Raw genomic sequence first — 25,608 nt, forward strand, 5'->3', positions numbered from 1 at the left:
TATACCGCACAGCAGAGTCTTATGTTACAGTGTTCACCATTTTAAATAATGGGATGTTAGTAACATTTACTTGTGAATTCAGTTAAAAGTACAGGTTAAAAAAAAAGAAAGAAAAAAAGGTTCAGTTGATTGTCAACCACTTCTTGGATAATTTCCCTCGAGAGGGAAATTCAGATTTAAATAAATTATATTTGTCGGGACTTCAACACAAATGGTTATCCACGAGAGTGGAACAAACGTATAAGACTGTTTGGTTACGGACAGTATTCATGTCATCATTATAAAAGAAAAGAAGAAAAAAAACACACGCACAAGGCTTAAGGATCAAGTATTAGAGGTAAGTTATTTTCCGTTAGCCCTTGGACTGAAATAGATGAACTCATCGGGGGATGGGAGGGTGCTGAGCTACAGGCAGGCTGGAAAATCAACGTACAGTCAGTCGAGAGAAGTAGAAGCGAAACCATTTGGGCTTTCCTATGTCCTCATTTTAATAAAAATTAAAATCCGAGTCCTCTTTCTGACATTCAGTAACCAGTCATGAAAGACAAGCCCGTTTCAGATGCTTCAGAGGCGTATGCAAGTTTCCCACATCACCCGGTTGGCAAGGTTACTGGGTAATGCAGTTTTCTCCCATGTCCTGCGCGTACCGGTCCAGTATTACATTGCGTAGTTCCTCGACATCCCGACGGAGTTGCTGAGCTTCAACCAGCTTCTTCTGCAGCACCTCTGGGCTCATCCAGTCCTCGCCCTGCTCTGCCACTGGTGGAGGCGCTGGGAAAAACAAAAAACACCACTCATGATTCATGTTGGACAATTCACTAAACACTAAAAACTATTGCATTGAAAAAAGTTCAACTTAAGCGGTGCTTACATGTGAGACCAAGCAGCAGGGACAGGTTGGGATCCTGTCCCTGAGCTCTCTGTGTCAGAATGCTGCACAGGGAGCGCAGGTCTCTGAGGCAGGACGCAATCTCTACATGAAGGCTCCGTGTCAGACGAGTCCCAGCTGGCTGCAGGGCCGAGGACGCCTGGTTCGTGCTTCTCTGCTCTGGATCGCTCATTTGCTCCTGCAGGGTCAGATTCTGCTCCATCAGTTCCTGGTTCTGGGCTGACAGCTGAAACACAGCAAACCCGGAACAACATTATCCAGGGAAAGTGTCGGACAGTTTGTGAACATTAAGCGACTCTCTGCATACCACACTGAGACACGGGAGCGTTTGCTTTAGTCTCTCGTCTCACCTCCTTCATGGCTTTGCGGAGAGCTAACATATTCTGCTCTTTGGCCAACACATCTTCTCTGAGAGCCTGCGAGCTGCTCTCTTCCTGAGATATCTGCTCCTCCAAAGCCTGCAGACAGACAATCAAAAGACATCACAAATGTTAGAGATTGATTATGGAGACTATAAACGGAACAGTAATTTAGGATCATCGTGAAGAGATAAACACCTGGATCTGGGTGCCAAGCTGTTCCATCATTCTGTGCTGCTTCTCAATGACCTGCAAAGAGAAGAACTGAGCTTTAGCACAGTGCAACCATCAACTCAAAAATACATCAATAACCTTTTCCAATGCCTGTTCTGTAGGACTAGTAGGTTGTGACCTTAGATTTGTGGAAATGTGTGTGTTTACGAGCGAAAGCATTTACTTTACAGCACAGAAAGTTTGGTAAACATTACAGACATGAACAGAGTAGCTACACTTAAAAAAAACAAGGACAAACCATATTACTTGGAACCGATTATGGTGGACAGAAACAAACTTCCAAAGAAATAAACAAAAATACTTAAATTTAAAGTTCACGCAGCAAGATCAAATTTATTTATTTTAAACAGTAAAACTACAATTATAAGGACAGAATAAACAATTCCTGAAGTCCCAATTTGGGATAGATCAATTCAAAAGTAATTCACTAGTTGGACTTATGATATTTTGGGGCTGCAAGAAGGAACAAAATGACTTCATTGACAAATAGATAATGGGGACGAACTAGAAAAGGAAACAGTCTAGCTCAACATGCGAGGTTCAACTACTGTATTAATAGTGATACGTTTTGCAGTAGCCCCAATTAATACATTTTCTTTGTAAACCCGCTGTACTTCATTAATAAAAGCCATGCAAGGTGTATTCAAATAAAGTCTATCCCACAAGTATGTCAAGTATGAGGTGTACCCAGATACAAAAGAAGAAGGTGCTTGGTGTCTGTGCATTGCAACAACTATGATGATGGAGTAATTTAGAAATGCCCCAGACTAACTAGAATATACAAAGTCAAAACACAGATGAATGGATTTTTTAAATTTTTTTTTTAACTGCTCAATTTGTCCGGTGCAGTTTGTCTGAGCTTTTGACCGGTTGTTGCGATGTCCTTGGACATAAAGGGTGAAGCAAGTAAAATAGTCTGTGGGACAGACTGTAAAGCTCTTGGTCGCCCCTGTACTACAGTGATTCCCTTACCACAGACCAATTTTTAAGTTGATATCTGCCAGCTGCAATTGTTGTTCCTCGTCACATGACATGTACTGTGCGCGTCAGATTCCCAAAGTGGAACTATTTTCATCTCGGGAGACAGTCGCTTTTGAGCCCAACGCACGCCGACACTGACAACGATGGATTAGTGAACGGCCCCAAGTAACAGACCTTTTTGAGTCTCTGCTGCTCCTCTCTCAAAGCATTGCTCTCTCCTCTGAGCTTCTCCATATCAAGAGAAGGCAGTCTGGCTCCATCCTCAAGGCCTTGCTGTACACGCTGCTGCATACTGATGAAGACAAAAATAAAGAAAACACATTATGCAGAGTTATTACCGTTTTAATTAAAATGCCCACTGAGAGGATGGGACGTTGTTGTTGGCCTGTGTGATTGCACATACTCAGTAATGGTGGTCAGCAGGTCCCTCTCCCTGCGTTTCTGATCTTCCAGTTGTGTGTCTTTTTCTCGTAGTTGTGAGCGCATCGTCTCTAGACAGACCTCCAATTCTCGTACCCTCTCTTGTAGCTGAGCTGCCTGCTGTTCGGCCTCTACAAGCTGACAAACACATGTCCAGGTTTAATGATTGACACACCTCGGCCCAGTAACAATAGATGAAACTTAAGGAGAAATGTCCTGACCTGCTTGTTCTGACTCTGGTAATCCTCCAAGGTGGGCAGGTCGGCTAGATAGCGCTCAAGGGTCTCGATACGCTGCTGGTTCTCCCTCTTCAGCTCGGTCTCTTTTTGACACTTCTTCTTCAGGTTGTTGATGTGTTTGTCTCGACTGCGGATCTGCACAAAGAGGCAAAAGCGATAAGTGTGCCCAAAAAGGAACAAGTAATAGTTGTTCATAACTCAAGGGGAGAACATGTGACAAACTGTTCCTACGAACAGTCACATGTTGGCCTGAAGGAAGCCACTTCAGCGCCGTTCATTCTTCTTTCTCCAGGAAAATTAGTATGTGAACTTGTTATGCCAACAGTCATGGCAAACAGTGTCTTCATCAAACAGTCTATTCATCCATTTATGTCTTGAGCTTCAAAGGGATTATATCAATAGCATCTCAGATCATGGGGGGAGTGAAGTTTCCTGTTCAGTGTTTTGTATCAGCCGTTTGTACGGTTGTGGCAGGATATTCAATATCATTTTAACAGCTTCTCTTCATTACTAACAATAACAAAGAAAAAAAGCCTTGTAAAATAGAGAGGCACCGATATTGCCATTTAAACTCCTCAATTATATGCATTTACTTCATGTTACTTTGTGTTTCGCTTGCTTGCAACACTGTATGTTAGGAAGGACTGTTAGGCAAGCACAAACCCTCTCTTCCTGTTTCTTCATCTCCTCTGCATGTCTCTCACAGGTCTCCTTCAGGCTGTCAGTTAGTCGCCGTGTCTCCGCCTCAACTGCACCCAGTCTGCGCTCTGCCTCCACTTTCTCCAGAACAACACAGTCGGTGCGCTCAGTGAACTGCGCCCTCAGGAAGGCATTCTCCCTCTGGGCCTCCTGTGAAGTCACAGTGCAATAGTTAGGTTTCAAAGGTTCTTGAGGGTAAATAGTTTGTAAGACACCGGGGTTCTCAGCGTTTGTTTGTGGGAGCTAGTGCATGTCGTCACTAACCTGTAGCCTCAGCATACACATGTCCCCATAAGAAGATCCTCTGCCGAGGAGGGCTCCATGGACTTGCAGCTCGCTTTCCCTCAGACGCTGCTCCATCTGGGTCATATGCTGCTTTTGTCTGCATCAGGACAATAAAGAAAAACAAAGTCATCAACATTACAGAAACACTGTGTGTGCACTGTATAGGCCCTGGATTTAGGGGACACACAAATATTTAAACTATATTAAGTCCTTTAAACGGACTCAATTGTGCAGTTTTACAGAAATCAAATCAAAACGAAGTGCATCACAAATTTCAAGATTGTAAAATAGTCCCAGAATGTCCCCAAATGAGCAGTAAAACAATGTAAAAACACTTGCCTCTCAATGATGAGCTCCTTCTCCTTTAGCAGACTCTCACTGGCTTTGACCAGGGCATCCCATTTGCCAGACTCCGAGTGAATGGGCGTCGAGTACAGAGACGGGTACTGGCCCACTCCAGCACTCAACAGCTATGACAAAAAGACAAACGGAGCTGCATCATGTGGGGAAAACACAAATGTGCACACGTTTACAGGGCCAATTCCATTTTTAAGAATAGAATGCAATTCCACCTAAATTACTATATAAATGCTTTCCTCCAAAACATACTGAAAGCTCTGCTTTGGTGGAAAGATCATTATAACTTAATCGTGCAAGAAGTTACATTTCTTTATTCAGATAAAACCTATCGGTCTAATCAGGTTTTGTTTTTGAATATTCTGCCCAGTCTCAGTATTTCAAATATGTAAAAAGTTGTATTAAATTGCGTTAAAGTGATAATGAATAGGTCAGCACACAGAATGAGGAAGTCACTCCAGAGTGGCGCTCAGTCAGCAGATGTCGTGGGGCAACACTGCTGAAATGGTAAAGACCTGTTGTGTCAAACTAATTTACCATGACAAGAGCTTTTCAAAGGGAAGCTGTGACAAGCTGTCTAGTGTTGATCAAGAAAAGAATTTCCGTCATCATGTAATAAAATCAACCTGACAACACAGAAGAATCCTTCGTTATTGTGATTTTGCTTTTGTTTATTGATTGGACAAAGCCTGCCATAAGGTAAGACAAGCCGTCTGTATGGCTTCAAGCATTATTTAATGTAACGTTATTTTTACAATGCTGACCAACATATGCATTAGAAACTATATGTATGGACTCATTTCAATGTCCACAAATAATCGACTGCCCCACATTTACCTTTATGTTATCAACGGGTTTTCCTCAAGGAATAACGTTAGTTTTGAGAAAAAACACTACGATACAAAAAGAGCAGTTATGAAATGAATAAAAAAGAAAACCCTCCACATCCAAGGTTGTGTTTCTTCACCCCTAATGTAATATACACCATTTACTTTCTAGGATAAATGCTTACCTGCATTTGTTCCACTTGCATACGTAAACTCTCCAGTTGTTGCTTATGTTGGTGTTGTTGCTGTTGTTGCTGCCAGCTGGACAGTTCACCACATCTGTCCTGCCGCAATGGCTCATATCCCTTGGCGCCTGCATGCTCCCTCAGCAGAGCCTGTGTCTGCAGGCTGAGAGGGTTTGCATAAACTCCAGCGGATCCGGCCGCACCAGGCTGACTGCCCCTCTGATTAGAGGCTTCTGCTGTGCCGGGAACCCCAGACCTAGCTTCAGGCAGAACCTTATAGCTGTGCTCCATGCCTCCTCTGTAAGCCTCAGACACACAGTCTGGGGTGTCTCTAATCCCGGTCGTCTGTAATCGGAGTCTGACATCAGGACATAACCCCCCCAACAGGGCTGACTGATTTAGCGTAGGCTCCACAGCAGGTGTGTCGAACCTCTGGCACTCATCCATCCGTGTGTGGTCCGAGGGGAAAAGCGAGTGGTCCAGCCCATTGACAAGGCTGCGGTAACGGTTCAGGCAGTCTGGCTTTGGTCCCACATGATTACCTCCCACACCATCCTGAGCATCCAGGTTGGGCGAAGATGCCGATTTGGAGAGAGAGGAAGACTTCGAAGTGGAGCCACTTGTGGTTCTGGAGCCAAAGGAAGACCTGTGACCCTCAGAGGAGAGAGAATCCTCCTGGACCAATGACTGAGGCTTAGAGGCCGGGGCTCCGGCCGTGGATGGCATGACATGTGCAGTGGGTATGGGGATCTGACTGCGGATGGGTTGGAAAGGGGGGCTGCTGCTGCTGCTGGAACTGCAGAAATCTTAAAAGAAGAAATGGAACGGTCATTGGAAATTAATCAAGAGCTAATCCCTCACTTTTCAATATACAGATAGATCTTGTTAAATCGGTACAGAATATCTAGAACACTACTGCAGGCTATTTTCTCTATTTTCAGTCAGTGATGTAAAGTAGATGCAGCAGGGTTTATGGGTGGCCTACTTTGATGATGAAGTGTCACTACGGAAAGAATTAACTGGCTCCGACTGACAAAACCCAGGGAATAGGCTTATAATAGACTTAAACTAAAGCTCTATATTACATGATTAACTACAACATATGTTGCTATTTAGCATTGAAAAGCTTGTCTTAGTCTCCATGCCTGAGTGTACATGTAAAACCATTATAATCCACTCTTACAATAGAACTTGTTTAACAACATACAAAGAGAAGCTTCCTTTGAGTATGCACCAAATCCCCACCCTTAACCATCTTTATTTGGAAACCTGAGAGATCAACTTCAGAAGCACAGCCAACATCACCACAAACAACCTACAGACATCTCCACAAGCCCCGACACAATTCAAAGTTACATAACTTTGATTTTAAGAGCATTACAAACCTGAATGACCTGTTGAAGTCTGGGAACCTGGCATTCAGTCAGATGCAACAAACATGCTATTAGCAGTGGCATGTTTTCTACAGCTGAACTGAGGTGAGCTCAGCTGAAGAACGCTTGAAATCAAAACCAAAGTCCGTCCTGTGCATTTCTGGACAGTACCAAAAACGACTGTGTTAAGACTGACAGCGGAGCAGCAGCCCAAAACTGTATTGTCCTGGAACAGCCAAACCAGCCTGTCCCAGGTTGTGAGCAAACACACAAACAGGCATACACAGGAAAGGTTAGGGGTATTTATAGCCCACCTCTCATGTTACAGAGTGATGTGTGGGTGCCGCTTATTTAAGCACCTTGCCTCCTCCCACTGTAACATCACACACACACACACGTGTACATCCAAAGTCAACAACTTAATGCAATACGCTTTTCCTGCCAAAACAACAACTTCAATAAACTAGAAACTTTTCACAATCACAGAAGAAAATAAGTAAAGGAGTAAGAATATTAGGAAAACTTCACGTTTTAAAAAACGGTAAAGCTTCACATGTAAACAAAAAGCCTCCAGGCTCCACTGATTCATCACAACTGGCTAGAACAAGTCTAAACCATTCGGAAAGAAGAACATTTGCTAGATGTTTGCTGAACAGGCCGTCATGACATTCACCTGCAGCTGTAAAGACCCTGCCACTAAAATAAAAAAACAAAGATCTTAAAAAACAACAACAACTAATACCTGGCTTTCTAAAGCCGTTTAAATTAAGCCCCAAGTATGCTATATACGTCGTTATTTACAACGGATCATTATTGGGGCTAAATTTGGGGCTAATTGTCATGTTGCTAGGCAAGGCTGTCGGTTCAAGTGTCAGGACAAAGCTGAACAAGCACCAGTAGGATTCTCAAAAGTAAATAAACAAGGGAGGTCAGAAGAGTTACATAAAAAAAGCTAAAATGAAATGTATCCAGAGAACACATTACATAAACATGTGCAGTGTTGGAAAAAACAACATGCAAAACTAACAACTGATAGATATTAAGAATTTAATAAGGATCCAGCCCACAATTTGCTTGGCTCCAGGCCTCTGAATCTGCCTACTCTATCCTTTAATGGTTTATGCTACATCCACTATACTATGTTTCCATTTCCTACTTTTAGGCATCCACACTATACTCCAGAGTTCTAGAGCACCTAAAACTCTGGAAAACGCTACCGATGTCACGTAAACTCCCGGGTTACCACGTAGTGTGGACAGGCGCTGAACCGGAAGCAATGACGTAGACACTCGTGTTTGCTACTGAATGGGTCTTAGCAGTCATGACGGGTCCTTTTCTGATTCGTCACGCCACCGGAAATAAAAAGACGGCATTGCTTGCCGATCGAATACCAGTGGCTTATTCAATGTGGATAACAGATTACAGGCACTGCTTATCTTGTTGTGCATACTAGCAGCTTATGTGCAGTTAAATTCCGCATTTTATAATTATACTACTGCTGACTGCTAATGAGGAAGCAGCAAGCTGTTCTGCAGCAATTAGAGCGCAGCGTGACCAGCAAGCTACGGCTTGGAGGAGGGCGATGTAGTTACACCAAACGGAGGACTTTCCTTTTCTTATCAATGCATATTTTGTTCTGCACAACTATTGTAAAGTTCAAAGAAACTGGAGAGCATTTCTACTTTTGTTTGTTTTCAGAGCTACGAGTGTGAAAACAAACAAAACCAAGAGGAAACGAGTGAGTGAAGTGTGTTGACCAAAACTATTGACCCATAATCTAATAAACTTATCATTTGAGAAAGAGATGGAGCAAGAGCTTCAGCATTGTGAAGTTTAAAAAAATAAAAACAATGTATTCCCCTTACTACATTTTTCTGTTTGAGTATATAGAGGAAGTTCTTAAGTATCAAACCCGGCCTTTTATTATTTAAGAGTACAATGATACTGTTGTATTTTCTGAAACGAAGAACAAATCTACTTCCTGTTCACACCAGCACCTGCATGGCCAGTGTGCGTGAATAGTCATGTGATATTCATTTTCAGACGTGCTAGTAAGGCGATATAGATAGATAGATAGATATTATGGGTACTACTAACACCTAGGAGATTGACAAAAGAGTGTTAAAGGTTTCATTGCCAACAAACAGATGTAACAACTGGCAGCATAAGTTTACATTCACAAACCAGATTTGTGAAGTACTTCAAACCCTACAGTGTTGATATACATCTGATGCTTTTTCAGTCTATTATTCTTTTGTGATTCCTGTTGCACAAGGGACCATCCACCCCAGCTGGACAGCTATTACATGGAACCTCTCCGATACTGTGTGTTATTTTTTCCACTCATTGTACATGTATTATAGTACAAACACCGGTACGCCCATCTCCAGTGATATTTAACATTTTCTCTAGAGGGACATTTCCATTTTAAAATCAATAAATATATATATTTTTTTTTAAACCTTGTTGACTAGACGTGACATTTCACACCACAGCCAGGCCCAGTTTCCATTTAGCTGTCCAGTCCTGTCATCTCAACACCCCATCCTCTCAATTAACTATAACTCCAGAGTACTGCAGCAGAGCCTCGGGCATTTTAGTGTGGGACTTTAATCTACCTCTTCAAATCTCCTGAGCACCCACAGTGGATCATCAACATTTTTCTCACTCATTAAATAGCCCAAGAAACATCAAGACAAACTTGAATAAGTCTTTTCAGCCTCAGCCCAAATAAGGGTTGTGGTTGAGTCTGTGGGCCATGCGTGGTCTCTCACTACATATGATATGACTATTTTCAACTTTCAAGCTAAAGCCAATTTAAAAAGGTAAAGAAGTTAAATGATAAACAAACATGTAGCAGCACAGTTATCCAGAAAACTTACATAAATGCATCTGACCAGAACCACACCTCCGACTGTAAAGAGTATAAACTGGGCCTCCAATGACAGTCTCCAAAACAACGTTACACAACACATGCTGGAGAAGGGGAAGAACAAGTTTAAGTCCTCACCTTCTGTGCTGTCAGATGCTGAGGTGCCAAGACCAGTGTCCCCACTGTCCACTGTTCCAGGCCGGCGGCCAAAGCGGCTTTGAAACTTCTCTGACACAGCTGGTGTCTGCCACTCCATGTCAGCAAACCGAGCTAATGGAAATTTGCAAGACAAGGGCAACAGAACAGTAAATAAACACACAGTAAATAAACACATTGTAAAACGATTGTTTACATTTTGACTGCATTGTGTCAACGTACCAGCGTGTTTTGATTCAATATATCTGTGTGAGGTTGTCATTCCATACGAAGACACTGTCACCTGATTGAGATGAGGAAACAAATACATTATAATACAGTACAGACACGTTGACACAGGTTGTTTAGTTGTACAGTACATAATCAACTTGACAAAAGTATCATTAGCCAAAGTATAGGAATATCTTGATGTCGGCTAGTAATGTAGCAACCTAATCTTAAGATTCAGTCAACTGAGAAAACAAAGACCCAGGCAGGTAGGTTAACTGGGACTATGTGATGAACCAGGACTGTTGAGATGCCTTTTAAGCATACTGGATATTATGAAGTAAACGTCCAAAGCCTTGAATACAACAGCTGTTAGCCATTGACTGATCTGCTCACCTATCAAAACCATCTGCCCCTCAACACCTCGAGAGTGTGTTTTCTGAGTAGCAACACAAATAACAACATGAGCACATGTTGTCGTCACGTACCATGTGTTACACACATATTTAGCTATATAACCGAGGGGCGTCAGGAAGTTGTACATTATGTAAGGAAAGTAAATCTAGGCTAAGTGCTGATGCCGACAAGCCGTTTGAGGTGAATCCTCTTAACTAGCTAACGTTAACTTAAAAAGGAAATGACGAGCTATCAGCTAGCTAGCTAATCGTAACTAACTAACGTTAGTTAGTCAATTGCGCAATTACATTTAATACAATGTTACTAGCTAAATGTATGTAGATAAATAGCTGCATATTTCAAGGCTGCTTTAAAGCGAGAACGTATTTGTGTTTTCCTCGACACAATATTAGATTTATTTGTCCTGCACCGTTACCCATTATAGCGAGCTAATCCACGACAAACCCGTTTCCGTCCAACAAGCTAGCCGCTAACTCATCGTTACTCCGGTGAACGTTAACGTGACAAAGCTCTGCTGACGTTAGTGAAGCTAACGTGTGTGTATGCGCCGAGTGAAAGGTTACTTCACCTTTAGTTTCCACGTAAACACAGACTGCGGTAACAAATCTCGGTTTAAAGCTGGAAACCGGGGAGCTGAATCTGAGCCATCCGCTCCTGTTGTTCCCTCGCGAGCCAACTGAACAGACGAAGACACAACGGCCGCTTGTTTCGTGTCACGTGGCCGCCCGTTAGAGAGTGACGCTTTATGTTGTATGAGAAACCGTTTGCGGGTTTCCTGCCTGCAAGGTGTCTAACTCCGCTCGGGTTACATTTGCAAAAATACAGCCCACACGAGGGTCGCAGTGTTCGCGAGACTCTTCTTGAAATGTTGTTGCTCGTGCAGCTAAAGAGATAACTAGGTTGTTCTGCCTTAGAACCACAAACTACTACCGGCACACAAAACGAGCGAACCTAACAAAGATGTGTCGTGTTGGCTAGAAGGACCTAGAAAATAAAACTGTCAAGAGTTCAAAAGTAGAAATTGGTATCGTGGTAAATACAGTGTTACATGCTAAATATGTATGTGTTTATTGCGTAAACGCCATATTTGCAATACAATAATATAATATAATAGCAATAGAAAACATCAAAACACCAGGATATACACATTTACTATTGATCATAAACATATACTTACCATATAAACATGGTGAAAAAAAATAATTCTAGCGACCCATAGTTTAGACACTTCTGCTTTTCGCAGAACAACTTTGGATGACAACGAATATATACACACATGCTGACATCCGTTTGTTGTTGGAGGTTGGGACATTAATGATAACATTTGAAACACTTGAGACTTAGGGTAGTTTTTCATTCACAGTGGAATACAACAACTTTGCAGCATTTGTTTAATTCGGTCTTTTCTTGGTATCATAATATATTATGCACAACAGTTAACCAAGAATAATGCAATGGCATATGCTTGCAAAAAGGCTGCTGCCTGATGTATAATTAAAACAACTTAGTTGTGAAACCTCACGATCAGTGTGATAACACACTTTTTCACAGGACTTTCTGTACTGCTGTCTGCTGAATCTCTGAGTACCACATCTTCCCTAATGCAGGACACGTGACGTGTAAAAGAGCTTGCAGGAAGCAGTCCAAGAGGTGTGCTTCGTTTTTGCTGAAACGCCTGAAAACATGTGTTATGCGTTTGGGCCTTGGACTTTATTGAAAACAACAAAGTTGAAGAGAGCTGAGATCGGCTGTGCTGAAAAAATAGGAGTCATGTTAAATAGTTGCTCTCTTGTCTTCAGTACCCACCTTGATCTTTAATCCTCCAAGCTCTGCTCAAATGTAAATATAGTATTCATCCATCAAGTCTGGTGCTTAAAAAGCAGCACATTTTTTTCTGAAAACACTAGTTGTTGCTTTTCTGTACACTAAATAAGAAAAAACAAATGCATACGTTGATGATAATATATACAATAGTATATTAAAATCCTTCAAAATTAGATCTATAGGCGCATACTTGCTTTTACTCATTTTTCTTAAAAATATATGGTAATGTATTATCAAATAAAACACTTTTAGACCGTGTAGTTTTTACAGCTTAGGTTAATTGCTTTAGTTTGCCTTCTTTGATGTTGTATAAATCGTTTATGTATGCTTTAGTTTGTAGGGAGGGGATGCTTTTATTCTGAACTAAACACGGACCGGAAATGATCGATCTGTGTTCCCTCACGTCACAAAGATGCGTGATGCGCAATGAGGATTGTGTTCATGTCAGAGGAGGTTTCAGCCAGAATCCTGTCAACAAACTAAGAGAGAGTGTGATTTATCAAGTTGGTTAAATGGACTTCCTTTGACAGGAGCCTGTTGAGTTCAAGGAGAGCGGTGAGGTTGATTTAATGGTCGCGAGTTACACTCAAACCGTGTAAACGTCACGTGAAGTGGACGTTTTGTTTAGCTAGCGAGGGAACGAAAATATCGGCTAACGGCTGCTACTTGGTCCACGACGGGTCTCTGAGGCCGCTGCAGAGGAGCTAACGACCCGTGCAGGCTAACTGCGACTTCACGGTACATCCGTGTCGATGGTTAGAGAAAAACAATCGGCCACTCATAATACCGACAGAGATGCGGGGCGCTAACGTGTGCTCGTCCGCTCATGAACTCGCCTTGTAGGTGTTGGTTGACGGGAGAAACCCCCCGCTGTGTTTGACACTAAGTCTGTCCAGCTAACGTTACACGACACGCTGATGTTGACGCTGTATTTAAATAACACACAATGAGTGTATAAGTCAGATTGCTCACCAGCTTGTACGCACGTACCTTTGCTCTCCAACTGACGTCGATGTAACGTAAACTCGCTGCCTTGTGGGAAACGTCCTCATCCCGTCTGAATGTTTTCAACATATTTACAGCTTATTCTCGGGGGAGAAAGAGTCAATGTCATCTGAGCTCTGACCCCCTGGAACATCCAGACCCTTCTTTATGTTTTGTGGTGAGGCCATGACTACTGTCAACATCACCCGAGACATCCTGCACCGGCAGATCAGAGTGAGTAAACAAAATCAATCTACCAAGGAGCTGACAAGTTGTCTCTTGCATAAAGGAGTGATCATGGCTGGGCTCACCTGAAAAAGACTCCTCAATCGCGAAACGATTGTTTACATTTTGTGTTGATCATCTCTTGTGGACAAAACTTTGACTTGTGTCTTCAGGACAAGAGAGCGTCAGGCTTCCAAAGGTCCTATCATGTGACTGACCCTTTCATCAAAAGACTTGGACTGGAGGCTGAGCTTCAGGTGTGTGTGGATGAAGATGAAGATGGAAAGAGTTGTGAAAAGTGAGAGAGAGAGATACATATTTCTGTGCATTATCGTCACTCTCAGTTTCTACCGTCTGTCTCCACAGGGTCATACTGGCTGTGTGAACTGTTTGGAGTGGAATGAAAGAGGAGAGTAAGTCTACAATTACAGTCTCCAACTAGCATGGATCACTGGCTGCTTTACAACACAATATAATCTCATAATCATATATAGTCTATTACATATGTATAAAGTATTAGGTACACACTGTATACACACTGTACATACCATGAAAAATAGCCAGCAATGGATTCAGCTCATACAATTCCTGGTATATTAGACCTCAAGCCTCGCCCCAAAGAGTATACAGTGAGATCTCTATTGCCCATCTTAACATGCATCATTCACAGTGTACTATTTTAAATGACATTAGTAGTAAAGAACCTCATCAATGTAGCTTGACTTGCCCTGGTGATTGTTTTTGTTTTCAGTTTACTGGCCTCGGGCTCAGACGATCAACATGCCATCATCTGGGATCCGTTCAAACACACAAAGCTTACAACTATGCACACGGGTCATGCAGCAAATATATTCTCTGTGAAGGTAAGGGGGGGGGGGGCTGATTGATAGATGGCTGCATTGAATGGCAAGAGGGAGAGTTGGCTGAAATCATTTACAGTGGCTACATTTCCAGACACATAGATAATCTAGTCATAATGAAATTTAAATGTATCTGGAAGTTATCGGCTGGTAAGACATTGCTCAGCTTCACCTTACTCTGTTTTTAGTTATTAACAATATCTCTCTATAATACACTTCCTGTACATTAGGTGGCACTGTTGGCCATTCAATGAGTGTCTCGTTGATCGATTGAAAGCTGTTCAAGGCAGGCTTTACTTTAGTTTACACACACAAGTCTCAACAGGGGTTTACCACTGTAGCTTCATAACAGATGGCCAAATACTGGAGGGGAAATGTTACAGGGTCAGATAAGGTGGAGGTGACGTTTATCATACATGGCATAGGAGTGGGAATATCAATGTTTAATTTGTGGTTACTGGCAATAGTTGGATCACTATAAGCTTGAAAGAGAAGCCATTGTGAAACATTTGGTTCTATGCTTATCAATTAATTCTGGTGTTTTTTTGTTCGTCTGTACAGTTCCTCCCTCACTCAGGGGACAGAATTCTGATAACGGGTGCGGCCGACACAAAGGTCCATGTGCATGACCTGACGGTGAAGGAAACCATCCATATGTTTTCTGATCATACAAACAGAGTGAAACGCATTGCCACAGCACCCATGTGGCCCAACACCTTCTGGAGTGCTGCGGAGGACGGCATCATCCGGTTAGAATTAAATCCCCCATGTTATGTTACACAAAGTCTAAAAGATATCCCGTGCCTATATTTTGCTCCAGGTGATGTGTTTACTTTGTCCTTGTTTACAACAGACAATATGACTTGAGGGAGAGCAGTAAGCGCTCAGATGTGCTGATCGACCTGACGGAGTTCTGTGGTCAGCTGGTTGAGGCCAAGTGTCTCGCTGTGAACCCACGGGACAACAACTACATGGCAGTGGGAGCCAACGGGCCTTTTGTTCGCCTTTATGACATCAGGATGATTAACAAGTACAGGTTGGTCCAGTTTCTGATGTCATGCTATGATAATAATAATAATGGTAAAACTCAAATGTGTAAAAATCCCCATTCCAGGTGTTGACATACGCATACACACAACTGGGTTGAACCAAGTTATTTTATTTTTTTTCACAGAAAATCTTTAAACCAGAGCACATCAGCAGCTGTGCACACATTCTGTGAAAGGCAGAAGCCCATCCCAGACGGAGCTGGGCAGTATTATGTCGCAGGTACATATGGTTTAATGGTCTGGTATCAAATTAATTTAATGGTTCCATCTGTATTCTAATTATATAGTAATGACATGAGGAAATATTCAGTTTGAAAGTGACTGTGCAGGATGTGGAATAACATTACGTTCTTTGAATGCTTTAATGCTCCAGGACATCTGCCAGTGAAACTCCCAGACTACAATAACCGCCTGAGGGTTCTGGTGGCCACCTATGTCACCTTCAGCCCCGATGGCACTGAGCTACTAGTTAACATGGGGGGTGAACAGGTAATGCTTCTGAGAACAAACAAAGAAAGGGTGAGAGGAGTTGATTATGTCTGTTTAAGCGTTCAAACATTTGCTTTGTTTGTTTATTTGTGTGATTCTTCTAGGTGTATCTGTTTGACTTGACGTTTAAACAGAGGCCATACACCTTCTTACTTCCAAAAAAGTGCCAGTCATCAACAGGTAGGTCTGTGCGTTTTATTTATTAACAACAGATTTTGAATGCTGCCTCATAAAGATGCACCAAGGACTGTATCTGGAGATTTATTTGTGGTTTCTGAAACTTTGGCTTCCCAGGAGACGTACAGAACGGAAAGACGACCAACGGCGTCTCAAACGGAATCGTCTTGCCAGCCAGCCGTATTCGAATTGCCGGAAGCAAGATGCGTTCGAGGTTTGTCTGTTCACCCTGTCAGGGATGGTTTACTTTGAAACCGATTGGCTGTTTAGAGGTCTGAGCATGGACACACTTAAGTTACGTTTCCTCTGCTCTCTTTGTTTTAGTTCTACCGAGCTCCCTGTTCACTTGGAGAAGATAAAGCAACAAGCTAATGATGCCTTTGCACGGCAGCAGTGGACGCAGGCTATCCAGCTGTACAGTTTAGGCATCCATCAGGCCAGCGGTAACGCCATGCTGTATGGGAACCGGGCAGCAGCATACATGAAACGCAAGTGGTAAGCCTCTTTTTGCCACTACACAGAGATGCTCATCCTCTGAACACTGTTATTAAAGCAGTTATCAAGTGTTGGTTTACATGTGTGATTTGCAGGGACGGAGACCATTATGACGCCCTCAGGGACTGCCTGAAGGCTCTGACTCTAAACCCTGGTCATCTGAAGGCTCATTTCAGGCTGGCACGCTGTCTGTTTGAGCTGAAGTATGTGTCTGAAGCTCTCGAGTGTCTAGATGATTTCAGAGGAAAGTTTCCAGAGCAGGCGCAAAGTAGTGCCTGTGATTCCTTGGATAAAGATATCAAGGCTGCTCTCTTCACCAAGACAGAAACAGGTAGAAAAGAGTGAACTGGTACTTGGCTGAGTTGCATTAGCTCTTATTTGTTTTAGACAAGTGTGTACACAGTTTGATCTGGCAATGAACATACAAACCACACTGCCACTGGGTAATTCTTTTTATTTTCAAAATATATAAATGCAGCTGGGAGAGTGAAGCAGAGCTAAAACAAAGATGTCTGCTGCTGTGCTGTATTTGTATATCTATGCATGTATGGAAGTAAAAGAAAAGCTTTTGTTCATTTGAAAATGTAACTGATCGACTCTGTGTTAATAAGTAGGATTTTGTTTTTGTTTTACGCCTTCACCAGCAGAAGATAAGAAGGCCAACAGCTCCATTCGATTCCACTCCTTCAATCGTAAGGAGTCCATCCCTGAAGATGAGTTGGTGCTGAGAGAGCGCAGCTTTGACTACAAGCACAGATACTGTGGTCATTGCAATACCACCACTGATATCAAAGAGGCCAACTTCTTTGGAAGGTCAGTCGACCTCACTGGCAGTCTGCTGAGGCCTCACTAGGGGGCAGTCAGAAGCTCCGTGGCTAAAGACCGGCATCAGTAAAGCCACAGGGGAGAATAAGCAAAAACATACCGTGAAAAGTAGTTTCCATTTATGAATATAGTCTCTATGAAACTGTATATGCCAGGTTTTGTCATTGCACAAAAGTCAAATATTTCTTAGAAGGTTTACAATATCCACTTTTAAATCACAAAGACCTTTTTAATTTCACAATCTTTTCACAAGCTCAGTTCCCATCAAATTGTATAGCACACTGCTCGGCTGTGGTTCGTCAGGTAAGTCTGTGTGGTTTTCCTTTCTCTACAGCAAAGGCCAGTACATTGTCAGCGGCTCAGACGACGGCTCCTTCTTTATCTGGGAAAAGGAGACGACCAATCTGGTGAGGATCCTGCAGGGGGATGAGTCCATAGTCAACTGCCTGCAGCCCCACCCTAACTACTGCTTCCTGGCAACAAGTGGTATTGACCCCGTGGTTCGATTGTGGAACCCTAGACCAGAGGTAAACAACTGAAACTTATTTCCAAATACATTTTGTCATATTTGGACAGAAGCTGGGGCACAGTGTGCGTCGTGATTTCATTACGTCATTCCAAAATCACACAGATTCTTGAAAACATCCATCACCATAACAGCTGATTGTGTATCCCTTTCTTACCGTGACCCTTTGGCCTCTCCTCTGCTCCGCTCTATCACACAGACGGAGACTGAGAACGGCCGAGTGGTGGAGGACATGGAGAGTGCTGCTCAGGCGAACCAGCGGCGCATGAATGCTGATCCCTTGGAGGTAATGCTGCTCAACATGGGCTATCGCATCACAGGCCTGCGAGGCGTTGGCCCCGATGGCTCCGATGACGAAGACAGCTCAGAGGGACAAGTACAGTGTCGGCCAAGCTAAGCAAACGGTCTGCCATTCTAGAGAATGGACGTAGGAAGCGACTGTTTGAATCTTTATTTACCCCCTTCCCCCCCAACCCCCAGAATCTGACAGAAACATTGAGTGAATATCATGTCACATCTCTGCACTATGCATCACCCTCCCCTGTCCAAAGAGGGGACCGGTGGAGACCATCTTGGGGAGAGGAATTCATGGAGGGTGGAGAAGACGCCCATCCCGCCCCCCTTTCAAAGCACCAACCTCAGTCTCTCCCGCCACAGGAGGGACACCTTTTGAGGAGAGCACCTTCCACGTCACTACCCCAGTTTCTCACGAAGGAGGAGGAGTTCGGCACTTGTCCCTCCTCAGGTTTATGTTGGAGAGACGCACAACACGCCCGCGCTCAGACGACCTATTTTCAGGTCTGTGTGGCCGCACAGTCGCAGTATCCTCCATGGAGGGTCAGATCACAGACTAGAAGACAGTGCTTTGTTGCATCTCCTGTCAGCTTCGCGGTTGGAGCTTTGAGTCTTAGTGTCCGCAAATATCAGAAAGGCTGTACACCCAAGTCATTCATCCTGGGTTCAACTTGGTCATGTTTTCAGTGTTTATGTTGCACAGCTTTGATCACAGGAAGCCTAGAATTAATTGTTGCTCCTATGAAATGTATTTATAAGCCCTGTTTAGTTTATATGTCAGAAAAAAACAAGGGGTTTCTTCTGCCAAAGGTTGTCATTTCAATGGCCAAGGATTAATGTCTGCTTTCTTTGTTTCATTGAAACATCGTTTTGACATTCTGTACTCCTTTTAGTCAAAAGGTTTTACTACAATAGTTTGTTGACAAGATCAACAAGATGTCTGAAGAGAAACATTTGTAAAAAAAAACTTGATAATACATTGTTTTGTTATAACTCAAGTCCCATTAATTGCAAATGTTGTTTGGCAAATTGTATTTTTGGGGATATGGCAACAGGGCGCTAAATATTTGGTGTGTGGCTCTTGCAATAGTCCCCTGCTGCAGTCAGGTGTGGAGTCCTGCTTGCATGAGGCTCCTCTCACTATAGTTGTGGGCAAAAAACGGACACAGAGCCATCCTATCTGTTGCTCAGAGAACAGTTCATCGGGTCTTCTTTGCCCCAAAATAAGGTAAATATTAAGTAATGCAACACTCGGCTTCCATGTGTTTTACCTTTTACCTATTAATTTGAGATACTGTTTTTCTTTGAGGAATCCTATGATAACTTTTGTTGCAAACAAAGTAAAGAATACAATTATTGAACACCTTGTCTGTATTCTCATTTTTTTTCTTTTTCTTTAAATGATAATATTAAGTATTAATTGTTTGTCCTTTTTAAGTGTAACCGTTACACAACAGAGCAGCACTGACACATTACTAACTAGGCTGGGAAGATAAACTGCCAGTGAGGCTGCTCATTCATCAGTGTCTGCTCTGCTCCCTGCTTTTGCTGACTGTTGGGCAACAAATAATCGGGCAGGACATCACAAGCATGAGTAGTTCCGAGTGCATCTTCTGCCCCACATACTGCGCAGTAATGAGGTGACCCAGCTTTGGCAGTAGTGATGAAGCTCATGGCTGACTGAGTTAGGGAGCCAAATAAGACTGAAACAGAGCTGTGTGTTTGAAACAACAATAAAGTTGTTTTTTAACAATACGAGCACATCCAACATTATAAAGTAGCCGTTTATACTGTGTTCCTTGGAGTAATAACTGATTGCTCTTGTCCATGGCGCAGTTCAGACACGTTTTTTATGAATAATCATACATCAAATCGCCTCATAATGAATACATACAAATACAAATAAAAACGTATAAGAGTATACTGTTGTTGTTTGGAACCTAGTTGTACTTCATCAATCGGATCAAATGGTAAACAAGTACTGCGTATGCACAAGTAAACGGTGTTGCGTTCACGGACCGATCGTTGTTTCCGCTGCGGAGCGCTGCCGCCTCCGCGCCACCTGGCGCCGGCTCTGCGTCACTACCTTTCTCGTGTCACTCCAGGCAGTGATGGCGGAGGTGGACGAGACCGAGATCATGATGAACTACCACGAAGACTTCTTGAAAAGCGACAACAAAAACAGCCGCTACCCGTACTGCATCGTCTGGACACCTATTCCTATTTTATCGTAAGAATCCAACGCGTGTTGTTGTTCCTGCTCGCTGAGCACGAGTCGTTACAGCGCGTTGTTGTTGTTGCTGCTAACGTCAAATGAAGTGAAGCAGCTTTATGTTAGCCGCTGGTTGAATCTAACGTGATTTGCTTTTAGTAAATGACTGCGATGCATTTACTCGTTTCTCATTCATTGCATGTATCGTGGATGTATCAATGTATTTCTGTTGGCTGCATCCTGCAGGTGGGTGCTCCCCTTCATTGGTCACATGGGTATATGCACCTCTTCTGGAATCATACGAGATTTTGCAGGGTCATACTTTGTATCGGTGAGTATTTTTTATTTGAGTTATGTTGCTTTTTTTAAACACTCAAATGATATGCAATGATCAGCTAACACAGCAGAGCCCAGTTAGATATAAATGAACCTTCAATCTGAGATGTCATGCTGACGTGCAGAGTAAAGCTGCTGAATTGTTAATGAATGGGAGTTGCAGGCATCACACAATAACTTCAAGCACATGTAGGATTCTTTGAGTTCATTTAAAATGTGTCTTTTTTTTGTTCTCTCAGGAAGACAACATGGGCTTTGGTAGACCAACAAAGTAAGTATGAATCAATGTATTGCGTATTAATTGTAGTTTACACCTAATCACACATGTAAGTGAACGCATTGGTTGTTCTAATATCGCAGGTATTGGAAGCTTGATGTGGACAAAGTCTGTGGCAACGGTGCTGCCACATGGGACAAAGCGGTGCATGACGCCTCTGAGGAGTACAAATGTAGGCCGGTAAGACGATATTTAGGGTTTCTGGCGCACCTTTTTCCACATTATGTCACATTGTAATAACTACTTTTTCTGTTTTGTTAAAGCACAATCTGTGCTTAGACAACTGCCATTCCCACGTTGCAATGGCCCTCAACCTTATGCACTACGACAACAGCACCTCTTGGAACATGGGGAACCTGTGTGCGCTGTCTCTCGCTCGTGGAAAACATGTGAAGTAAGTATTTGCACTGTTCACACGTGGAACCAGCCACACTTTGAGGTTAGCATCTTGTTCATAGGTTAATACATTTAGCTATAGAGCATGTATTTAATCTGTCTCTCTGTGTTCCTGTCACAAGTTTAATTTGTATGCCGTGCACCTCTACATTGGGTCGCAAGCTATGAACACCATATAATTTCTATCTAAGAACCCACTAATACTTTGTTAACATTTATCATATTTAGCACCCATCACATTATAATTATATTAGTCATTTGGCAGATACTTATGTTGTTGAATGTCTTGGTCAAGGACGCTTGTAGATGTGGACAGAAGCAGCCTGCGTTTGAACCCCCAACTAATGTTTGATCCACTCTGCGGTCGAGTTCCAGCTGGAAACGTGTCTGTATCTCACGCTCTTTCTCTTGTTTGTTTGTGCTGGTTGTGACATTGCATGGGTTTGGTCAAATCAAGTCAATTTCATTTAGCAAATCACAAATTTGTACAAAATCTGTACAATGTGTGCCCTCTGCAACAACAGGCAGCCTCTATTCCTAGACGCCCTCTTTGGATGGGGACATTTTATTGTGGGAAGATATAGCGACACAGGAGGGATTTCTTCTTCCAGGACAGACGTGTGTGTGTGTGTGTGTGTGTGTGTGTGTGTGTGTGTGTGTGTGTGTGTGTGTGTGTGTGTGTGTGTGTGTGTGTGTGTGTGTGTGTGTGTGTGTGTGTGTGTGTGTGTGTGTGTGTGTGTGTGTGTGTGTGTGTGTGTGTGTGTGTGTGCGTGCGCGCACAGAGAAGAGAGAAGAAGCAGTCGTAGAATCACACGCGAGCAGAGGGCAAATATGGTCGCGAACAGTTCTGGGCCGAACGCACCCGAAGCGTCTTCATCCCCTAACATGTACACACGTTGTTTTACTGGACACGAGTGAGCTTTAAGAGACGCGTGGCTCCGAGAACCCCTCATTAATCTTCTCTGACCCACATTGTTGATGTCGCCGCTCGTGCTGCCTCCGCACACGCAGAGCAGGGGGAGTCGTGTAATTCATCACCGACAGCGGCGCTCCCCCTCTGGGTCCCCAATGAAGGTCACCTCACCGGTGGGGCTCCCTGCACCGGCTGGGTGGAGGAGGGACAGTAGGACGCAAGCTGGGGTGCGTTCAAGGAGAGAGAGCGAGAGGGGAGCTGTGGGCCTCGGGGAGTAAAGAGATTGGACCATGTGATACACCCAACACACCTCGCCTGTCCTTGTCTGTCCAAAACACACACAGGAGAGGGTGTTTCGCCCTCTCTGCCACACACATGTCCGAATGGTAATGCTTCCTCTTAACATGTTATCCTCTCTGTATCCTTCAGCTGGGCTGCGTTCCTCAAGACCTGGCTCCCCTTCTTCATGCTCTGGGGAGTCCTCGTCACGTTCATCCTGACGTTCAACCTCCAGTAGTGGAGTGAGAAGCTTCCACGAGGGATGACTCATAGACTTTGGTTGTACTTTATATATTGTTATTGTTATTGTCGATGTGAATGATGGTGATCTGTATCGACGGGACGTTTATTTGTACAAAACATTTCAAATTAAGGACTTTGTTGTGTGTTAGTGGTGTAGCGCTCTCGGAGGGCATTTAAGGGCAAACCCTTGTTTGTGTTCAGTTTTGAAATCAAAATGATGTTTTGACAGTTGAACGTGTTAATTTAGTAGGTGGATATGCTCCAGTGTCTTCAAAATTCACCGTCACAGTTGTTTTACGCAGTGGGTTCTGTGTTTGTGTTTCGCTTATTCAGAATTATACGAGTATTACGCCACAGTGGAGCAATACGGTTGAATCCAGAGATGTACTTTTTCCAAGATTAGCAGTGATAATTATGTTTTAGCACTGGCTCATGCGCATTTCCGTTATGAATCACCACCGAATAGATCAAGAAATCTTAATGCTGCAGTATTCATCAATTATTTGTCTAAGAGATATGAGCCGCTATACCAAAGATATATGAGGAAGGACACACACGTGTAAAAAATGGCAGTATTGCTGCCGTAAAAATAAAAAGCCCTCCTTCATTCAATTGTCTTTCCTCTTGTGTATAAAGACAAACATGTGAAGTGTTTTATTTAACATCAAGTGTATTATTTCCTTCTCTCCAGGCAATTTGAATGTGTTGTAACTGAATCCTTAGCTCTAATTATTAATATACTACATTACATTATGTATTATTTAGTTCACTCGTTTATTTTTGAAGCTATGCACCCATAAGTATATTATTGATTATTGTATAGCTCTATCAGTTTGATATTTCTGTTTTGTGGATGTGCTGTGTACACAGCTGGCAGACTGGTGAGGTCACAGGCTGTGGATGCCCTAATCGTCCTCTGTACCTTTAAGGGAACCACGCAACTTTTTCATCCAGCATGATTCTGCGTGATATGAAAATACCATCAATTTACTGAAACCTTTATTTCCAGAGAGGAGCAGATGAGGAGGGGTTGATGCTGGAGCTCTCTTTGTCTCCTCTGCAGCATTTGATTAGTTAGTAAGAAAGAAAAGCCGTGTTTAGAATTTACACGGAGTGACGTTTTTCTTTCTTTCTTCTTTTATGCTTTCAATTTAATCTCTATGTTTAATTGAACATCATTTAGAGATGTGGATTTTTGCTGTCCGGGTGTTTTTGGGAATCCTTCTCTGTGCATCATACCAGTGCTTGGAGTGCCCTTTTGGCTGTGAGTGTTTTGCTGTCACTCGAACAGTAAAATGTGTTTCTGAGGATCTGCTCGCGGTGCCACAAAGCACGCCAGGATATGCCAAGACAGTCATCATCACAGGAAATAATATACACCAGGTTGGACCTGAGTCCTTTACAGAGATGGAGAATGTCACCAACATCATTTTAAGCAATAATAGGTGAGAATGTCAATGTGTGTTTTTTTCCATTCATGTATATTGAGCCATATTTGGATAATATGACAAACTTTCTTCATGTCTATCTAATAAATAGCCCAAATAATGTTTATTTCTCTGAATATGTTTTCTTTATTCGTTTACTGTGACAGTACAGTGAGTTGTGTCCAAGCATGGAAATTCTACTAAATATCTCAGGATAGATGTTACAGTGTCCGTCATCTTCACAGGATCACGGAGATGGCGTCCCACAGCTTCTCTGCCCTCCTCAACCTGCGCTTCCTGGACCTCAGTGAGAACCAATTGGCCCTCATTCACCCCGAAGCTCTCAGCATACCTGGAAGTCCTCTGCAGGAGCTCAACCTGAGCCACTCGCTGCACAACTTCACCGCCCTGACGGACCTCACCACGGCTCTGCGCTGGGGCGGTCTCAGGGGGCTCCTCCGCCTCGACCTCTCTGGGAACCACCTCGCCCTGCTGCCCCCTGGGATGTTCTCCCACCTTCCCAACCTGCAGCAGCTCTTCCTCACCAACAACTCTCTGGTGGCTGTCTACAGAGGAACCTTCTCTGGTACGAGCCGCCTGGAACTGTTGGACCTCACACACAACATCTTCATTACATTCGGGGCTGACGCTCTGAAAGAACTGCAGAGGCTCGGGAACATCCGAATCCTCCTTGGGGACAACCCCTACACCTGCTCCTGTGAGATCAGTCCTTTTGTGGCCTGGCTGAATGAATCGACAGCTCAGGTAGATGTGGACGCTGTACGGTGCGCCTCACCGAGAGGGCTGCGTGACACCCGTCTGCGAGGGCTCCGTGTGCATGCCATTGGATGCGTTGATGCAGTCCAAGCAGAGGTGTTGGACCTCACCCTGCAGACTTCCTATGTCTTCCTCGGGCTGGTGCTGGGCCTTGTGGGCATGGTCTTTCTCTTCGTGCTCTACCTGAATCGCAAAGGTATGAAGAAGTGGATCGTTGACATGAGAGATGCATGTCGGGAGGTTCTGGAGGCGTATCACCACCGATACGAGATTGACTCGGATCCTCGACTGAGGCACATCTCTGCGGAAAACAGTGGCAGCAAGGGAATTTAGGATTAGCTCTGCCCCACCAGCGGCCAAGTGACTCTTGTATTGTCAAGTTTCCTGCAGACAGACAGGTCAAACAGCTGGCAACCTCTCCACCTGTGAACCTATGCTCTTTTAATAAAACTAGAAGCATTTAAGGAAAATGCAGATGTGAATAGTTAGTTAGCTAGTAG

General features: G+C 43.4%; 4 protein-coding genes across 5 annotated transcripts; 3 read left to right on the plus strand and 1 right to left on the minus strand.

Moving 5' to 3' along the window:
• Nucleotides 1-463: 463 nt before the first annotated feature.
• cep85 (centrosomal protein 85) lies at nucleotides 464-11,423 on the minus strand. The gene is made up of 14 exons (XM_034554460.1): nucleotides 11,069-11,423; nucleotides 10,099-10,159; nucleotides 9,859-9,990; nucleotides 5,476-6,281; nucleotides 4,446-4,576; nucleotides 4,086-4,203; nucleotides 3,786-3,971; nucleotides 3,105-3,257; nucleotides 2,867-3,021; nucleotides 2,638-2,755; nucleotides 1,447-1,497; nucleotides 1,240-1,347; nucleotides 872-1,115; nucleotides 464-771 (listed from the first exon to the last, which is right to left on the minus strand). Exons 2-14 carry the CDS (start codon nucleotides 10,136-10,138, stop codon nucleotides 608-610), a joined length of 2,406 nt encoding a protein of 801 aa, XP_034410351.1. The 5' UTR covers nucleotides 10,139-10,159; nucleotides 11,069-11,423; the 3' UTR covers nucleotides 464-607.
• A 1,285-nt stretch (nucleotides 11,424-12,708) lies between these two features.
• On the plus strand, nucleotides 12,709-19,609 carry wdtc1 (WD and tetratricopeptide repeats 1). Of its 2 annotated transcripts, none has more exons than XM_034554461.1 (16): nucleotides 12,709-12,879; nucleotides 13,407-13,542; nucleotides 13,707-13,790; nucleotides 13,900-13,946; nucleotides 14,285-14,396; nucleotides 14,955-15,142; nucleotides 15,247-15,429; nucleotides 15,568-15,662; nucleotides 15,816-15,931; nucleotides 16,036-16,111; nucleotides 16,226-16,322; nucleotides 16,433-16,603; nucleotides 16,699-16,934; nucleotides 17,248-17,416; nucleotides 17,763-17,955; nucleotides 18,154-19,609. In XM_034554461.1, the coding sequence occupies exons 2-16, from the start codon at nucleotides 13,477-13,479 to the stop codon at nucleotides 18,349-18,351; spliced, it is 2,031 nt and encodes a 676-aa protein (XP_034410352.1). In that variant the 5' UTR covers nucleotides 12,709-12,879; nucleotides 13,407-13,476; the 3' UTR covers nucleotides 18,352-19,609. The 2 variants fall into 2 exon arrangements, with proteins under 2 accessions (XP_034410352.1, XP_034410353.1); XM_034554462.1 differs by having other exon boundaries at nucleotides 17,251-17,416.
• A 738-nt stretch (nucleotides 19,610-20,347) lies between these two features.
• LOC117745881 (transmembrane protein 222-like) lies at nucleotides 20,348-23,536 on the plus strand. The gene is made up of 6 exons (XM_034554467.1): nucleotides 20,348-20,478; nucleotides 20,707-20,791; nucleotides 21,036-21,067; nucleotides 21,157-21,253; nucleotides 21,337-21,467; nucleotides 22,812-23,536. The coding sequence occupies exons 1-6, from the start codon at nucleotides 20,360-20,362 to the stop codon at nucleotides 22,897-22,899; spliced, it is 552 nt and encodes a 183-aa protein (XP_034410358.1). The 5' UTR covers nucleotides 20,348-20,359; the 3' UTR covers nucleotides 22,900-23,536.
• Nucleotides 23,537-24,089: 553 nt separating this feature from the next.
• Nucleotides 24,090-25,441, plus strand: LOC117745883 (trophoblast glycoprotein-like). Its single transcript, XM_034554470.1, has 2 exons — nucleotides 24,090-24,349; nucleotides 24,577-25,441. Exons 1-2 carry the CDS (start codon nucleotides 24,090-24,092, stop codon nucleotides 25,439-25,441), a joined length of 1,125 nt encoding a protein of 374 aa, XP_034410361.1.
• Nucleotides 25,442-25,608: the final 167 nt, after the last annotated feature.

Source organism: Cyclopterus lumpus, chromosome 16 (assembly GCF_009769545.1).
Source record: "Cyclopterus lumpus isolate fCycLum1 chromosome 16, fCycLum1.pri, whole genome shotgun sequence".
NCBI classification, from domain to species: Eukaryota; Metazoa; Chordata; class Actinopteri; order Perciformes; family Cyclopteridae; genus Cyclopterus; species Cyclopterus lumpus.

What these genes read in the sequence shown, in the direction of transcription:
- LOC117745883 (XM_034554470.1), top strand. Translation starts at nt 24,090, where the DNA reads ATGTGGATTTTTGCTGTCCGGGTGTTTTTGGGAATCCTTCTCTGTGCA. An exon ending in ATCATTTTAAGCAATAATAG is followed by an intron (nt 24,350 to 24,576) that starts GTGAGAATGTCA and finishes TCATCTTCACAG; the next exon opens with GATCACGGAGATGGCGTCCC.
- LOC117745881 (XM_034554467.1), top strand. Translation starts at nt 20,360, where the DNA reads ATGGCGGAGGTGGACGAGACCGAGATCATGATGAACTACCACGAAGAC. An exon ending in ACACCTATTCCTATTTTATC is followed by an intron (nt 20,479 to 20,706) that starts GTAAGAATCCAA and finishes TGCATCCTGCAG; the next exon opens with GTGGGTGCTCCCCTTCATTG. An exon ending in GCTCGTGGAAAACATGTGAA is followed by an intron (nt 21,468 to 22,811) that starts GTAAGTATTTGC and finishes TGTATCCTTCAG; the next exon opens with CTGGGCTGCGTTCCTCAAGA.
- cep85 (XM_034554460.1), bottom strand. Translation starts at nt 10,138, where the DNA reads ATGACAACCTCACACAGATATATTGAATCAAAACACGCTG. An exon ending in CTGCTGACCACCATTACTGA is followed by an intron (nt 2,756 to 2,866) that starts GTATGTGCAATC and finishes TGTCTTCATCAG; the next exon opens with TATGCAGCAGCGTGTACAGC. An exon ending in AGCAGCAGAGACTCAAAAAG is followed by an intron (nt 1,498 to 2,637) that starts GTCTGTTACTTG and finishes TTCTCTTTGCAG; the next exon opens with GTCATTGAGAAGCAGCACAG.
- wdtc1 (XM_034554461.1), top strand. Translation starts at nt 13,477, where the DNA reads ATGTTTTGTGGTGAGGCCATGACTACTGTCAACATCACCCGAGACATC. An exon ending in GACTGGAGGCTGAGCTTCAG is followed by an intron (nt 13,791 to 13,899) that starts GTGTGTGTGGAT and finishes CTGTCTCCACAG; the next exon opens with GGTCATACTGGCTGTGTGAA. An exon ending in TGTGGAACCCTAGACCAGAG is followed by an intron (nt 17,956 to 18,153) that starts GTAAACAACTGA and finishes TCTATCACACAG; the next exon opens with ACGGAGACTGAGAACGGCCG.